The 15092-nt window shown below is 37.0% G+C and overlaps 2 protein-coding genes across 3 annotated transcripts; one reads left to right on the plus strand and one right to left on the minus strand.

Annotated features, from left to right (window-relative positions):
• Positions 1–561: 561 nt before the first annotated feature.
• LOC113741485 (kinesin-like protein NACK1) lies at positions 562–6802 on the minus strand. The gene is made up of 15 exons (XM_027269018.2): positions 6531–6802; positions 5333–5716; positions 5096–5182; positions 4914–5014; positions 4651–4767; positions 4475–4556; positions 4313–4380; positions 4153–4212; positions 3945–4069; positions 3097–3295; positions 2873–2983; positions 2682–2771; positions 1614–2549; positions 1142–1467; positions 562–1034 (listed from the first exon to the last, which is right to left on the minus strand). Exons 2-15 carry the CDS (start codon positions 5568–5570, stop codon positions 710–712), a joined length of 2865 nt encoding a protein of 954 aa, XP_027124819.1. The 5' UTR covers positions 5571–5716; positions 6531–6802; the 3' UTR covers positions 562–709.
• A 2048-nt stretch (positions 6803–8850) lies between these two features.
• On the plus strand, positions 8851–14411 carry LOC113740582 (protein NPG1-like). 2 transcript variants are annotated; one of them, XM_027268127.2, is made up of 6 exons: positions 8851–9230; positions 9833–10071; positions 10757–11006; positions 11189–12399; positions 12672–12819; positions 13850–14411. In XM_027268127.2, exons 2-6 carry the CDS (start codon positions 9898–9900, stop codon positions 14167–14169), a joined length of 2103 nt encoding a protein of 700 aa, XP_027123928.1. In that variant the 5' UTR covers positions 8851–9230; positions 9833–9897; the 3' UTR covers positions 14170–14411. The 2 variants fall into 2 exon arrangements, with proteins under 2 accessions (XP_027123928.1, XP_027123929.1); XM_027268128.2 differs by having other exon boundaries at positions 8852–9230; positions 9876–10071.
• Positions 14412–15092: the final 681 nt, after the last annotated feature.

The raw sequence follows: 15092 nt of genomic DNA on the forward strand, positions 1-15092 counted from the left end.
ATGAGAGAAAATAGCCTCACTTAGAACGAGAGAGTCAAAGTGTGTTGTTCAATTATTATGTAGCTTAACATTTTCGATTATTGTGACAGAAGACCCCATATCAAAGTGTTGAAATTAGTCATGCGTTACGTACAAATTCGTGAGCATATATGTATGCGTCAAAATGTCATTATTATGAATGACAATTGAGATTAATACTAGTGTATGTTGAAAGAAACTCACATGTGGTAACTGGAATCTGAAGCTCATTTTATGTGTCTATTTCAAAGAACTAACTTGTTATACATTCTCTCTGGTAAATGTCTATTGCTTGGAGGTAAGTGATTTTTTTAAAAATATTAAAGATGTTAAGTGAAATTGTTAGAAACCTTAAGGGAGGTTTTTGAAATTACCAAAAAAAAAAAAAAAAGGCGACAAGGGTCCTTGCACACCATATCCTCGACTCTTGCAGAAAAATCTCACACTTAACTCTCTGGTTGGATATTATTGTTATTCATCAATTAGGTACGTAAACATTGCTGTTGTATAAAGTAACTTGTAAAAATCCTTGGTGCACTCAAATTCAATAATGAAAGGTGAATGGAATTCAGCAGCATGTAATTAACAAGAACAAATCCAATAGACTCCAAAATTCTAGGAGTCTCCAAAATCAATATACAGGAAAAGAACATAATTCCCTAATCTAATTGCACAAAGGAATTGTTATCTTTCACAGATGAAGAAGATCTGAGATTTGGTTCCAACCGACAATCCATGGCCTCTTATCAGATGGAAGCACGAAATTGAGCTCAAACATCTCTTTTGACATATTTCCACTTTCGCATAACCCTACAAGCTTGGCAACTATGTCGGCACTCTCTTTAACGTGCTTTTCATCATGTGGATTCCTCCAGAGCTTATTGATGAACTGGATCCTCCTTTGCTGTCCTTCCAGTGGAACATCCCATTTTATGTACAGTGCATCTCTTTCTTCCTCTGGCAAACGCTTCAACCTCTTCGCAAGAAACTCCCTTTCCCGCTTCAATGCTCGGATGCTGAACAAAGAACAATGTTTGCAATAAACAACAAAGCAACGTGTGATCTATGTTGCAATCGTCAAAGGTAAAAACACCACATTCCATGTCTAGAAATGAGAAAGAACCTGGATGACAAAGAGATTGTGGGCTCATTTCCCGTGTGAGCCGGGCTTGCATTTCCAAGCTCTGCTAGATGCTGTTGCAGCCAAGTCAAACGCCTCAGTTCTACTTCCAAGTATATCTGGTCAGCAGGGTCACCTTTAAACAATAAGTAAAACTGTGTCCTATGAATTATGGAAACATTACAAACATCCCATAATTCAATAATCTGCTGTCTTTGCTCTCTAAAAATTGCTTGCCAAGATGCTGGAGATTCCTCTTGGATTGGAGGGATGCCTTCATCATTCTCCAAATCATATCCAGCTGCTTCATTTGCTTCAAGCTCAAGTACCTGAATACATATGTAGATCAAAATCAAACTAATCTTTGTATTTGTGGATAGATGACAAGGAAAAGAACTCTCCTCAGTTAACCAGTCATGCATTTCTTCACTTAGAAACAGATTTCAAGAAGAATGTATCTTGAAAATGGAAATACCTGGCATACAAGAAGTTGCTTTTGGTACTGGAGCTTGGCAACACGCTCTTTAAGTTCAGTAACATATGCTTTGATGCTTCTAACATTCTCTTCTGCTGCATGTTGAAACATCTTCTGCATTTTCCTCATGTTAACAGAACTTGAACGTCTGTATGGAGTCCCTTCCTTTGAAGAAGTATCTTCACTCTTTGAGGGAGTCTCTTTCTCAGCCACTGGTTGAGCTTCATCATATTGTGGAGCATGATTTTCTATATCATTATCCAATACATCTTGAGTAGCCGACAGTGGAGAGCATGGTGATCTTATGAAGTTCTGCCTGTTTATACTGTTGCTTGAAGCAAGTGGAAGCAACTTTTTCCTTTTCAATTGATTCTTGGACTTCAGAGGCGAGTTCTCAGAGTTTGGTTCCTGTTCTGTGTTGGCAGGAAGAGACATAACCAATTTGTCAATTGATCTCTGAACATTTTCCAGCTGCTCTTCGAGATCAGCAATGGTGCTTCCTTGCGAGTGAAGTCTAGTTATCTCTTCCTTGAGGTTTGCTCCGACACTCTTATTGACAGCAACAACATTATTGACTTCAACTTCCTTGGGAGCTGGCTTGACAGAACGCATCTCCCTTATCTCTGCTTGCAGTTTAGCAATAGTCTCTGCAGCATCTTGGTTACCTAGCCTGTGGCATGCTACCTCCTTCTGCAGTATTTCCAGTGCTCGATTTGCTTCTTCTCCAAGTTGCTCTTGGAGATGCTCAAGTTTCCTAATTTCATGCATAAGTGTGAAAGGAGCAGTTGATGATTGTCTCATTGTCTGCCTTCCCATGGTATTTCTAGTTCTATCAAGACGACCTGGCTCCTGTCCGTCAAGGTTCGAAGACAGTACTGCAGAAAATGAAAGACACTTCTTTGCAACTGGGCTTGATGACTCAGAGGGCTTCAGCTGCTGAAAAAGTAAAGACCAGATACACAAATGAAAAACATATTCTGATTTAAGAATGATAAGTAAAGGAACTAATAGAAATTGTAAAAACACAGACAGTTAACACCAACAGACCAATATACACTTAACACAGACCTGTTCATCCTGCAGTTTTCGACGCAGGTCATCTACTTCTGATTGTGCAAGATCCCTTTGGCGCTTCAGTTCCTCCATCTCCATCTCCATCTAAATGCAACATGCATAAGCCATGTTCAAGTATGACAGGATAAACATTTAAGATCAAAATAAATGCACACATACTAAGCTAGATGTAGTCAATGATGAACCTGACGAATTTTAAAATCTTTCTCATTAGATGGATCAGGTGTGCGTAGTTCTGCTTCTAATCTGGCTACTTCCTTTTGCAAATGCTTAACCAGCTGTTTTTCTGAAACCACCTGATAGAAAGTTCGAAGAAACTTAAGATCGTATTTCCAGAAAAGAAAAGAACAAAGCAAAAACAGTTAATTTTCTGAATTTATCTGAATAGGTAAACAGATTCTCGAGTTACCATGTTAACTTGTGCACTATTTGTCACTTCCTTTGCACGTGTAGCAAACAGGAGAGTGTTGCGGGTTTGCTCTACGTGACTAGATGCTGGACTGAGAGTACATATGATGGCAGTACGGGCATTTCCACCAAGTGAGTGTTGCAATATGCGAGTCAACTTTGAATCTCTATAGGGTATGTGACCACTTCTTTTTCCCACACTGCAAATAAGATCATGGAAAGACCAGAAGTTTTTCACTTCACATTTAGTGAGAACTCAAAAACATGCATGATAACCAATTTAAAACAGCAAAAGATACAAAAAGAGGAGTGAAGGCCCTTTACAACGTAGAAACTCCATCAGACCCTTTACACTTAAGGAACTGTATAAGAAACTCCCAATTGGCCCTTTATTGGTCAAGGTCTGAAGAAGGTAAGCCAAGTGAATTTTATATCATAAATGCAATTGCAAACTGGAGCAATCACAAGAGTAGTAGTGATTTCAATTGTCCCACATGAAAAGTAAAAAGCAAAACTGTATTGCTTCTATTTACACTGTGACTTAGATATAATAATAATTATTCACATTATCTTTTAGCATTATTTATTGTTTGTGCAATTATCCTACAAATTTCACAGGGATGGAAAATATAATCTTATGTGAGTTTGTGTAGGTCCAGTCCTGCTAACAGATTGTATTGGGTTTGTGTAGGCCCAGTCATGCTTAGAGATTGTATCAAACTGAATATGAAACTTACAATACTTTATTACTTCTGCCAGAGATTTGGCATAAGAAAGAACGTGGCTTTAGGAATACTAGACACACAATCATATCATCTATCTTCTAGGATAGTGTATGGAGATCTTTACCTCAACTTCCTGATCACGGTGGTAAGAGTCATCAAACTAAGGTTTATATGGCAGCCTTCCCTAAGTCTAGCACCATCTGCATTTGTCTGCGAGGCTCTTTCACTTCCAGCCAAGTCAACAAAGTTCTGCAGAGACAAATAAAAGATTCGTATGAAGGCTTTGCAATAAATCATATTTTATATATAAAAGCCAAAGCAAGGATTTTTACCAAACTAGCAACATAGGATCGGACACAATCTGCACTTTCACGAAGTGTACTTTCTATTGTCTGCATACCATCAAAAGGAATTTTAGTGAGTGACAGAAAAGGAGTTTGTCTAACTATATTGATGCCCAAAAACTGGAAAAGACTTTAAGCCACTACATACCAGCCTGATTATCTGGTGTGATCTTGAACTGGTATCGTTTAAGGCAGTCTCACCAACTTGTCTTTGCGCTGCAAATTGTTTACAAATATGAACTCCACACCTTTAATTTGATAGGTAGAAGGACTCCAACTAATTTGTGCCAAAAGCCTTAGATGCACTTACCTTCACAAATACTGATTAAGCTTCTTAGATGTTGATCATCATTCACTGTTTCTTCTACCAATTTCTCAACCATGGTTCCTTTCTGTAGGAGGATAAAATGGAATGCATCAGGGAAGATTCCGAAAGCAACCAAGTACAAGAAAAGAAAAGTTAGCCAATGTTTCTCATCAAATTACCTCAGGATCATCTAAAAGTTTGAGATTACGGCCAGATTCTGAATTCAAAAGGTCTCTTACGTTCTCATTGTAAATTTCTAATCCGGATATCTTTATCCTGAACTCTCTTTCTGGAGTCTGTGAAAAAGTCAAAATTTACAATTACATCAGCATAAGGTATGTGGCTGAGAAAAGTATAAATAATATCAATCTACTTGTCCAGACAAAAAATGCAATCTCAAAGGATAAATACGCCAAAGCGACAGACTTTTGGCACAGCTTACATTCAAAATATGCATATAGATATCATTGACTGCTTTTTCCGTGATCCCTCTCATTGTATAAGTCTTCCCACTGCTCGTTTGTCCATAGGCAAATATTGTTGCTGCAGTACACATGATAGGTAATCGCTCAACATTGAGTGACGAAATATGGATGGAGGAAAGAATATGAAGATGAGAATTACCATTGATACCCATTAAAGCAGACAAAGCCACATCCTTTACTCCGTCATATGCCGTTTCAGTTGAACACTCAGGACTGAATACTTTATCTGAAAGTTTATCAAAAGGCATTAGTCCGTACTTAATGTTACATAATATACAACAGAAGGAGTAAAAAAAAGATATACAGCAGAAGAGTCCGACTCAACTTACAAAACGCCATGAATAGGTGCTGAACAAAATGACAGGCTATGACTTACCAAATGTAAATGAGGCTGGTTGAGCTGCACGCTCCTGGGGTGCTGGTTTATAGACAATGGTGAGATCATCAACACAGTGCCATGCTACATGGTCTTTTGCTGATTGTTCCCTTTTATTCAGTGGTCTCAACCTCACTGTCACAACAATTTTCTCCTCCTTTCCTTTGTGACCACCAGGGGTGGTTGCTGGGGTCCTGTCTATCTTTGAAGCAGGTGTGCCAGGAGTTTTAACTGTCATCTTGAATAGAAATTATAGTAGTCCTTGAAGAGGTCAAGGCCTCACCTCAAGAGGTAAAGGTCTCTTCCCAAGGAGCTTAAGCAGTAAAACTGGCTTCTGAGTGAAGTGGACCAATGGACAACTGGTACAGTGCACAATCCAATGACCTTAATCATAGTGAATATAAGATTAAAAATTGAACAGCCCATTAATGAAGACATTATGCATTAATCAATTTTTCAAATCTTTAATCTTTAGGGACAGTGTCATTAGCTTTGATTTCTGAAGCATAGGAGCTCTGTTAATCCATGTAGACTAAGCAATTTCAACCAATTTGAACCAGCAAATTCAGATACCTCGTGAACACCCAAATTGAGGACCTCATTATCTTATAACATACCCTAGAAAAGCATCCACCAAATCTTGAAAAAGATTTCATCTCCACTTCTCCAAGTCCTTCACCCCCTCCCCCCCCCCCCCCAAACCAAAAAAAAAATCCCCCCTCCTCCAGAATTTTTAGCAGAATTTCCCAATTTATTAATCTCTACCCGATTATCTGAATATGTAACGTTCTAGTTTGAATATGATCCAATCTGAAATTAATTTAGTATAAAGAAGTAGATAAAGTCCTGATTTTAATCTCCTTAAAATAAATTTAAAAATTTCTTTACAAATATGCAATTTTTACGAAATATTCCTAATTTTGAGATCATTTTATCTCCATACTTAGTTCTAATTGTTTCTAACTGCTACCAAGTGATTAAAATTGCACACATTTCTCAAAGTATTTATTTGCAGCGCCAAAACCCTAAATTCTAACCCCCGATCGGTAAACCAGAAGAAAAATTGGAAACTATTACACTTTCCAATTATACAACCGGATTTGGGAGGAAATTATCAAACATGTTCCAAAGCAAATTTTAGCCTGATAAATTAAGGAATCTGAGGAAATGCAATACTAAAAAGAATCCCGAAACTTACCTGAAAATTAGAGCTGATTGCTTTGGTAATCTGGATCCAATTAAGCAGAGCAAATCTCGGAGGAAGCGAGAAACTGAGAATGGAGAGAAAGGAAGAGAAAGGAAAGCTAAATCTGATTTGTGAGACTGAGAGTGAGAGTGACTGATTATTAGATTTTTGAATTTTGAGACTGCTAACGGCTAGTTCAATTTCTCGAAGTATTTAATTACGTGTCGTCAAAATATCGTCGGCTCCAGCGGCGCTTTCTTAACGGGTTTTGTGGGTAATCGCTATTAATTTCGTTCCCGGACAAAAGGAGTAAAGTAGCATGAGATTTGCCACCTTAATCCCCAAATTCTATAGGAATTACGGTTCAGTTCACTTATTTTCTATTTCTTTTCCATATGGTGTGAGATGTTATGGTGAAATAGCAAGTAAGAGGAGAAAATTTTCTTGTTTGAATTTTATATTTTGTGAGTGATTTACTTAATGCAAGTGACTGAAGACAATAAGGATAGGTATGTAAACTTATTATTTTGTTTGTTTACTGCACAGAGTTTTAATTTAGAGATAATTATATTGTAAAATTTAGCACTATCAATTAAGAAGTGAGATTACTTCTTGTTGCAATATTCTTGAACAACATTGGCCATCAAAAAACCATGAATGCTAAAGGGCATAAAACATAACTTTTTTGGCTATTGAAATGTGCAAAATTGCTATTAAAAAGTTCTTGTCACTTTATCTAAAAACATCAATTAATTCCTTTTTTCTTTCTATCCTTGTATGAGAAATTTTGTAAACCAAAAGATCATTTATTAATTAAGACATTTACATGTGTTTAACCTAATGGTAACAAGCTGGGGATTTCACAAGAAAATCTCAAGCTCCATTGTTTGAGCATTTCTCTGAATTATTAGTATAGTCTTTTCTTTTTTTTAAAATAAAAAAAATACTTATCATAATGTTGGCACCTACATGCTAACTACCTTCGTGGTTCTTTTATAGAGAAGTGTTTTTTTTTTTAATGGATTAATATGCCAGAATAAACACTATTATAGAGGGTAAAAAGATAATAGAGAATAGCTAATTTTGCAGTTTAGGTTCTTTTTCCCTTTGGAAATTTCAATGGCGGATACAAGGAGATCCATCAATTGCTGTTACAGCTAGCCATGCTAAAGTTGTCATGATGCTTTGCATGCATAATTTCACCACTCATTGTCAACATCCAGAAGTATGATTGTCAAATGTAAATGTGCATCATGACACTATTGTTGTTCTAAAATTTCTCCACTAAAGCTGTCATTCATACGTTATTGATCCATTTTAACAGCCAAATTATCAATCACTGACCAACTCGAAAATGAATGTCTACTAAACTTTATTTAGTAGCACCAAATAAAAGTACTTTTATCAAAATGTGAACGCCTTTTTTTTCGTTGTCTTTTCGAAATACTTTATCTGTTCACGAGATAAAAATCTCTAGCCGTTCACTTTGAAATGAGATATAACAATTTTCATTGTTTCTTATTCTTTTTTTGGAAACCCAAATTTCATCTTAACCCTAACTCACAAAATTTATTACAAAAATGTTAGAATAGGACTGCTAGAATTTACTTTTTGATTTTCATAAGTCCTCATCTAAATAAATATTGGATTTATTTTGATATGATTTTATTTGCATAAAATTATTTGATTGCATCAAAAGCACATTTTTTAATTATCTTTTCAATTACTTTTTTGTTTTACATACGTCACGTCATAAAAAGTGCTGCATTATTTTTTCAAAATATTATTTCCTATAATATCCTATCCAAACACACTCATTTATTAATAACTTTCAATCTTTAAGACAAATTCTTAAATGTCAAAAAGTTTAATTTTGATAGCGTTCGGAAGTCAAAAAATAAGTGCCAAAAACTAAACATGAGTGTTTAAGAGGATAAAATCAATACTCTTTAATAGTAAATTACTAATTAACAAGACTATAATAGGACTCCTTTATACATAACATACATTTTGACAAATTTGATGTTCGAAAACTTTGACACTATCAAGAATTAAAAAATGCTCATCAAACAAATGACAACTGCATAGGTTTCTAGTATGGGTTACAAAAGTTAAAAAAATTTCCTTAACTAAAGATGAGCCTAGTTGGTCATGGTGAATGTGAATTGGCAAAGATTTGTTCATTTTCCCCCTGTCTAAAACAAGGCCAAAAATGAAAACAACCAAGGAAAAAGAACAACCCCCACCCCCCCCCCCCCCCCCCCCCCCAAAAAAAAAAAAAAGAAGAAGATGAATAAGCCGGCATTCTTGCGAGTTACCCCATTAGAATAATCTGTTGAATATTTCCTTCCAATTCCAATTGTGATGGGGAAGGTACGTGAGCGTTAGAGGGTGGGCCGTTGTACTAAAAAAGTAGCACTTTCATCTCTCTTTGTTTGTGTATTGTGTTTGTTGAAATTCGTGTCATAAGTCAAAATCTCAAAAAACAAGACCAGAAAAGATCGATCATTAAACAAGAAAATTAAAAAAAAAAGAAATAGAACAGTACCCTTTTCTGATTTCATTCTTCTGAATCTCTGATGCTGAATCCAGAATTCTTCCTTCCATCCCTTTCTCCTCCTCTAATGTAATCCTCTTTTTCCTCATTCTTTCCGTATATTTGCCAATAGACAACAAGAAGGACATTGCTTGGCTGCTGCTCCAAAATCAGAGGTAAAAAGCACGGCGAAAAAAGATCTCTCTCTCTCTCTCTCTCTCTCTCTCTCTCTCTCTCTCTCTCTCTCTCTTTTCGCATTTGAACGTTCTAATGTTTGTCAATTTTCTCGTTTTCTGCAACCTGGAATATTTTTGCTTGATAATAATGATATTATTATCTCCAATCCAGTGTCCAGGTTAGCGTTTTTCAAATCTCTATTGTTAGAGAGATTTTTTCTACCACCATTTTGTCTGTAGATTCATAAACACAAATTTAATTGTGCTATATCAAGTTCTAATGTTTCATTGTAACGAACTAATGCTTTTGTTTTTGCAGGAAACAAAAAAAAAAAGCTCTCTTTTTTGGATAAATTAGTCCAAAATGAAAAGGGTTCTATTAAATTGATGTCCCACAACTATGACACCCCCATAATCTTTTGGAATCTATAGGAATACACGTGCAATTGTGTATTTTTGAGTTATATGAGTATACATGTACCAAGCAAGCAGCTTCTTTATTTGTTTATTTATTTTTTGTTATCCTCGTAAAAACTTGATGCGTAATTGGAGTTATAATTGATGAGGGTTTTTATATGTGATCATGGGGTGGTTGTTTGAAGGGACTAAAAGATGATGGGACGCTGCTGTTTTTGTTTGTTATAGTGAGCATAGGGAGAAGTCAGAAATGTCTGAAGGGGAATCCGAAGAATTTGGTCAGCTTGAGATTGATCCATCTGTCCGCCAAGTATGTGCAAATGGGATTTGTATGCAGACAACTGTAGTAGAAGCCAAGCTCGATGAGGGCAATATTCAGGAGGCTGAATCTGCCTTACGTGAAGGCTTATCACTCAATTTTGAGGTTGGAATCCTAACTTTGAAGTCGTCTGTTCAGTTGAATGTTCATGGTGTGGCTTGTGATATGTTGTCTGGTTTATGTGTATATGATGCGACGAATGAAACTTGAGGTGGTTGTTGTGTAGATCAAACAATTTAAGTCATATACATGAAGAATTATTTATGCATTTGTTTGGCCTTACAATCGGTTGGTTGTGTAACCAATGTGGTCCTTGCAAATCAAGAAGTTACTAATGATGCAGTAGTTGTTGGTACTAGCAATCTAGTGTTTGCAGTATATAGCTTATGCCTTCTAAAGTGGCTTTTACAGTACAGATGCTTTTTACTAAACCTAGTATGCATCTAAATACTCTGCATTTTTAGCCAATGGTTTAATGTGGAGCTGTGATGAGCAGTTCACAGAAAGCCTTTTATTCTCCTAACACCCTTTAAGCATGTGTGGAAGGTCTGCATATTAGCTGAATAGTAATGGTATGGAACCTTTTGTGGTTTCTGTAGTTTGACATTTATGCAGTAAAAGAAACAGATCCCATAGCATTTTGGTTTGTCCATGCATTTCCAAAATATATGTCATCATTGCATTAATATTAGTATGTCTTGGATTGTCATTACTCATGTCACTGTGCAGCTTTTTCTAGATTAATTTATCTACAATGCATCAGGATAATGGATCGGTCATTTTGTTATAGGAAGCAAGAGCTCTTCTTGGAAGGTTAGAATATCAAAGAGGAAATGTTGAAGGTGCGCTACGGGTTTTTGATGGTATTGATCTTCAGGCTGCTATACAGAGGATGCAACCTCAGGCTGAGAAGCCGCCTTCGAAGAAGGGCCGATCTCGCTCTGATTCTGTTCATGCTGGCTCACAGCATGCTGCAAGCCTTGTCCTTGAGGCTGTGTACTTAAAAGCAAAATCTCTTCAAAAGCTTGGCAGAGTAAATGGTACATAAATTAAACCAAAATTTATTTCAGACTTCTGTGGAAATGTACCTGCCATTTTCATCTCTCCACTTGCTAATCATATAGTGATTCCCAGTTGTATAAAGAATTAGATGTAGAGTTCTGTTCATTTATAATTCCTTGATTTGTTATTTACAGAACTTCGTTTTGCTGGGATTTTGTAGAAGCTGCTCAGGAGTGTAAAAGTGTACTTGATGCAGTAGAGAAGATATTCTGTGATGGCATACCTGATGTATTAGTTGACAGTAAGTTGCAAGAAACAGTTAGCCATGCAGTTGAGCTCCTTCCAGAGCTTTGGAAGCAAGCTGGATGCAACTCTGAAGCAATGTCTGCTTATAGACGTGCTCTTCTCAGCCAGTGGAATCTCGACAATGACTGCTGTGCAAGGATTCAGAAAGCATTTGCTGTGTTTTTGCTATATAGCGGTGTAGAGTTTGGCCCACCCAGTTTAGCTGTACAAATTGATGGTTCCTACGTCCCGAGAAACAATCTTGAAGAAGCAATTTTGCTTTTCATGATTCTTATGAGAAAGTTTTACATTGGCAAGATCAAATGGGATCCATCAATTATAGAGCACCTTACTTTTGCACTATCTTTATGTGGCCAAACTTCTGTTTTAGCAAAGCAACTAGAAGAGGTCATGCCAGGAGTAATTCATCGTACTGACCGCTGGAAAACATTGGCACTCTGCCATAGTGGAGCAGGACAAAATGATACTGCCTTAAATCTCCTGAGAAAGTCTCTACACAAACATGAAGATCCAGATGATATTTTTTCCTTGTTGTTGGCTGCAAAAATTTGTAGTGAAGACACCTTTCTTGCAGCTGAGGGCGTGGAATATGCACAGAGGGCAATTGCCAACTCTTCTGGACTGAATGAACATTTGAAAGGTGTAGGTTTCCGCGTGTTAGGTCTTTGTTTAGGAAAGCAAGCAAAAGTTTCTTCTTCAGATTTTGAAAGATCCCGTCTTCAATCAGAAGCACTAAGATCATTAGCTAGCGCAACAGCTTTAGAGAAAGAAAACACTGATCTGATTCTTGAACTAGGAGTTCAATATGCAGAGCATCGAAATCTCAATGCAGCTTTGCGATATGCGAGGCGTTATATTGATGCAACAGGAGGATCTGTACTAAGAGGCTGGAGGCTGCTTGCTTTAGTTTTGTCTGCTCAACAGCGTTATTCAGAGGCCGTGGTTGTTATTGATGCTGCTTTAGATGAGACAGCAAAATGGGATCAAGGACCGCTGCTCAGGATGAAAGCAAAGCTGCAAATTTCCCAGTCCCTACATACGGATGCCATTGAAACTTATCGTTACCTGCTTGCATTAGTCCAAGCTCAGAGGAAATCTTATGGACCTCTTAGAGTTTTTCCTCAGGTGCCGTTGAAAACTTCCCCTTTTGATGTTTTACTTTCCTGTTTGCTTCTTACAGATTTAAATGTTTTCTTGTGTACCCTGGAGACTGCTACCTCTCTTGGTTTCACAAATTCTATTTCATGCTGCATAGTGCATCCCTCTCTTTTGGTATTAAGCTTCATTTTGTCCAGAAGTTTGAAGCAATGCATGGCATCTAAGCTATGCTAATTGTTAAATATTGGGGGAGTTAATCATTTTGGGATTATTCAGGTTTTCTCTTTTGTTAATTGTAGGTTGAGGATGATAAAGTAAACGAATATGATGTTTGGCATGGCCTGGCAAACTTATACTCTAGTCTTTCACATTGGAAGGATGCAGAGATTTGCTTGGGGAAAGCTAGAGCTCTTGTAGAGTTTTCAGCAGATACGTTGCACGCTGAAGGCAAGACACAAAACTTTGAGAATTTTTACATATAGTCTTCTATTCATTATCAGTTATTCAAGGCCATTTCCTGGTACTTTTTGTGAGTAAAATCCATATGATTCTGATTATCCAAGACCAGGATTGGCTAGTTATCACAAGGCTGGTATCTGCTCAAAATTGATTCTTGAGCAGAAGGCCACTATAATTTTGCTAGCACATTAGACAATAGATTGAGAGATAGTATTGCTAAGGTGCAGTTTTAGAAGCATGACTAATACTGAAATTTCTACTTCATCTGTATTTTAAATTGCCAAATATGTTAATATTGGTTGATCACACATTTATCTGACAAATTTGTTGAAAATGATTGGACGTGACCCTCAGCTATGATAGCATATGCATATACTACAGGATGTGAGTTTTCATTGCTTCTTACCTATTGCTAAAGAAGTGGAATTTTCATTTCGCATTCTTTTGGAAGACATATGAGTGGAGAAGCTAGATGGATGTATTGAGAATCGAACAACCTTTCCAAGAGGTGGAAGCAAGGCCATTGAGCGCTAGTATTTTCAAAGATTTAGAATATCAGTTGGCTTTTAGTTTGATGAAGGCCTGTGTAATAAGTAGTCATTCAGTTGTTTTGTTATTCGTACTTCTTTTCTTAGATGACTAACATCTCTGTCTGTTCAAGGTAGAAATGTGAAAATCTTGGTGTCAAAAATCATCAGTGGCTAGGGTTGAAATAGGAACCAAACTACTTGAAACTCAACTTGCTACAGGCAGTGTTAGATTGATTTGTTTAACTTAGCAAAAGCTACTTCACGATAAGCAAATCCCAGAGACCACATACAAAAGAATGAAGTTAGGTACAAGCTTGAATAGTTAACACGCAAAGCTTGACATAGTTTTCAAGCTATCTGCAACTTGCAATACCAAAAAAGGCTTGCATAATAGTGTTGGCTTGGTTGGTTTCTATTAATGGTGTTGGCTCAGTCCATTTATGGCCTTAAGAGTAATTTCTCTTTCCTTTCTTTTGTAACTGTGTCAGGTCTGATGCTCGAAAGACGTGGAGAACTTCATGAAGCTTTGAGTGCTTACACTAATGCCCTTTTATTGGAACCGAGTTATGTACCTTGCAAGATTCTGCTTGGATCTTTGTTATGTAAGATGGGTCTTAAGATGTTGCCATTGGCTAGAACTCTACTCTCTGATGCACTACGGATTGAACCTACCAATCGCACAGCCTGGTACCACTTGGGTTTGGTTCATAGGGATGATGGTCGGATGGCTGATGCTGTAGACTGCTTCCAGGCAGCTTCCATGCTTGAAGAATCTGATCCAGTTGAGAGCTTCACTTCCATTCTATGATGAACCTTTCATCAACAAAAGGTTCAGATGTTCATTCTTTCATTCTTTTCCCCTAGCCCTGTGTATAAGTTGTTGCACTACTGAGCATTACTACTATATAGACCAATGCTTAGGGAGATTTTTTTGGGAATATTTTTTATTCCACCTTTATTATTCCAGATCTTGCTATCTGTGTTGTCTAAAGAAGGATAATAAGAGGAGATGTTTCCATTTAAGTAAAAAAGAGAAACTTTTGTATCAAATATGGAGGTTCAGAATATGCGCAATATGTCCTCAGCCAAAGGCTGAAACCTTAGAAGGCTTCAAGGGCATCTTATCCGAGCATACCTTCTTCATTGCTAATGAAAGTGGGTGGAGAAGAATGCATTAACGAAGTGCAAGAATAAGTAGAATTTCATGTTAGTTAACATTTATTTGCCACTCTTTTACTTAGTATTTTGCCTCCAAGGTCGGATAGAAGAGCTCTTGTTTGTATTGAATTCGGAAAAGTCTGATGTCTGTAGCCATGGTGGCATGATTGAAATGATGGAAGAAGAAAAAAAGATGTCAATCAATCTTATCTTGGAGTAAGCCGTACAAGTGAGGTATTTGTTGTTCCAGGTGGGGTTTCTTGATCAAGAAGACCTGGAACTACAAAGCAAGCGAATGAAGTTTGGAGGGGCCGAAGACGAAGACGACGACTTCTTATTTTTGTACGAGGACATTTTGCCCCTTTTTACCGATTCAACTAATAATAGAGAGGATTCCTCGTTCTCTCATGAACAAATATCGGCTTCAAGGAAATAACGAAGAAGTTGGGCACTTTTGTTTGTTCTTGGACGCTAAGATGGAATTGATCAATGAAATTTGCCAAATTGGTAATGAAATTTCATTCTTCACTCATCGGATCAAGTCTCAATTCATTCACCGGAGAAAAGTAAAAT

The sequence above is a fragment of the Coffea arabica genome, chromosome 4e (assembly GCF_036785885.1).
Source record: "Coffea arabica cultivar ET-39 chromosome 4e, Coffea Arabica ET-39 HiFi, whole genome shotgun sequence".
Classification (NCBI taxonomy): domain Eukaryota; kingdom Viridiplantae; phylum Streptophyta; class Magnoliopsida; order Gentianales; family Rubiaceae; genus Coffea; species Coffea arabica.

What these genes read in the sequence shown, in the direction of transcription:
- LOC113741485 (XM_027269018.2), bottom strand. Translation starts at nt 5,570, where the DNA reads ATGACAGTTAAAACTCCTGGCACACCTGCTTCAAAGATAGACAGGACC. An exon ending in TGCTTTAATGGGTATCAATG is followed by an intron (nt 5,015 to 5,095) that starts GTAATTCTCATC and finishes TGTGTACTGCAG; the next exon opens with CAACAATATTTGCCTATGGA. An exon ending in ACAATCTCTTTGTCATCCAG is followed by an intron (nt 1,035 to 1,141) that starts GTTCTTTCTCAT and finishes TTCTTTGTTCAG; the next exon opens with CATCCGAGCATTGAAGCGGG.
- LOC113740582 (XM_027268127.2), top strand. Translation starts at nt 9,898, where the DNA reads ATGTCTGAAGGGGAATCCGAAGAATTTGGTCAGCTTGAGATTGATCCA. An exon ending in GCTTATCACTCAATTTTGAG is followed by an intron (nt 10,072 to 10,756) that starts GTTGGAATCCTA and finishes ATTTTGTTATAG; the next exon opens with GAAGCAAGAGCTCTTCTTGG. An exon ending in AAAGCTTGGCAGAGTAAATG is followed by an intron (nt 11,007 to 11,188) that starts GTACATAAATTA and finishes GGGATTTTGTAG; the next exon opens with AAGCTGCTCAGGAGTGTAAA.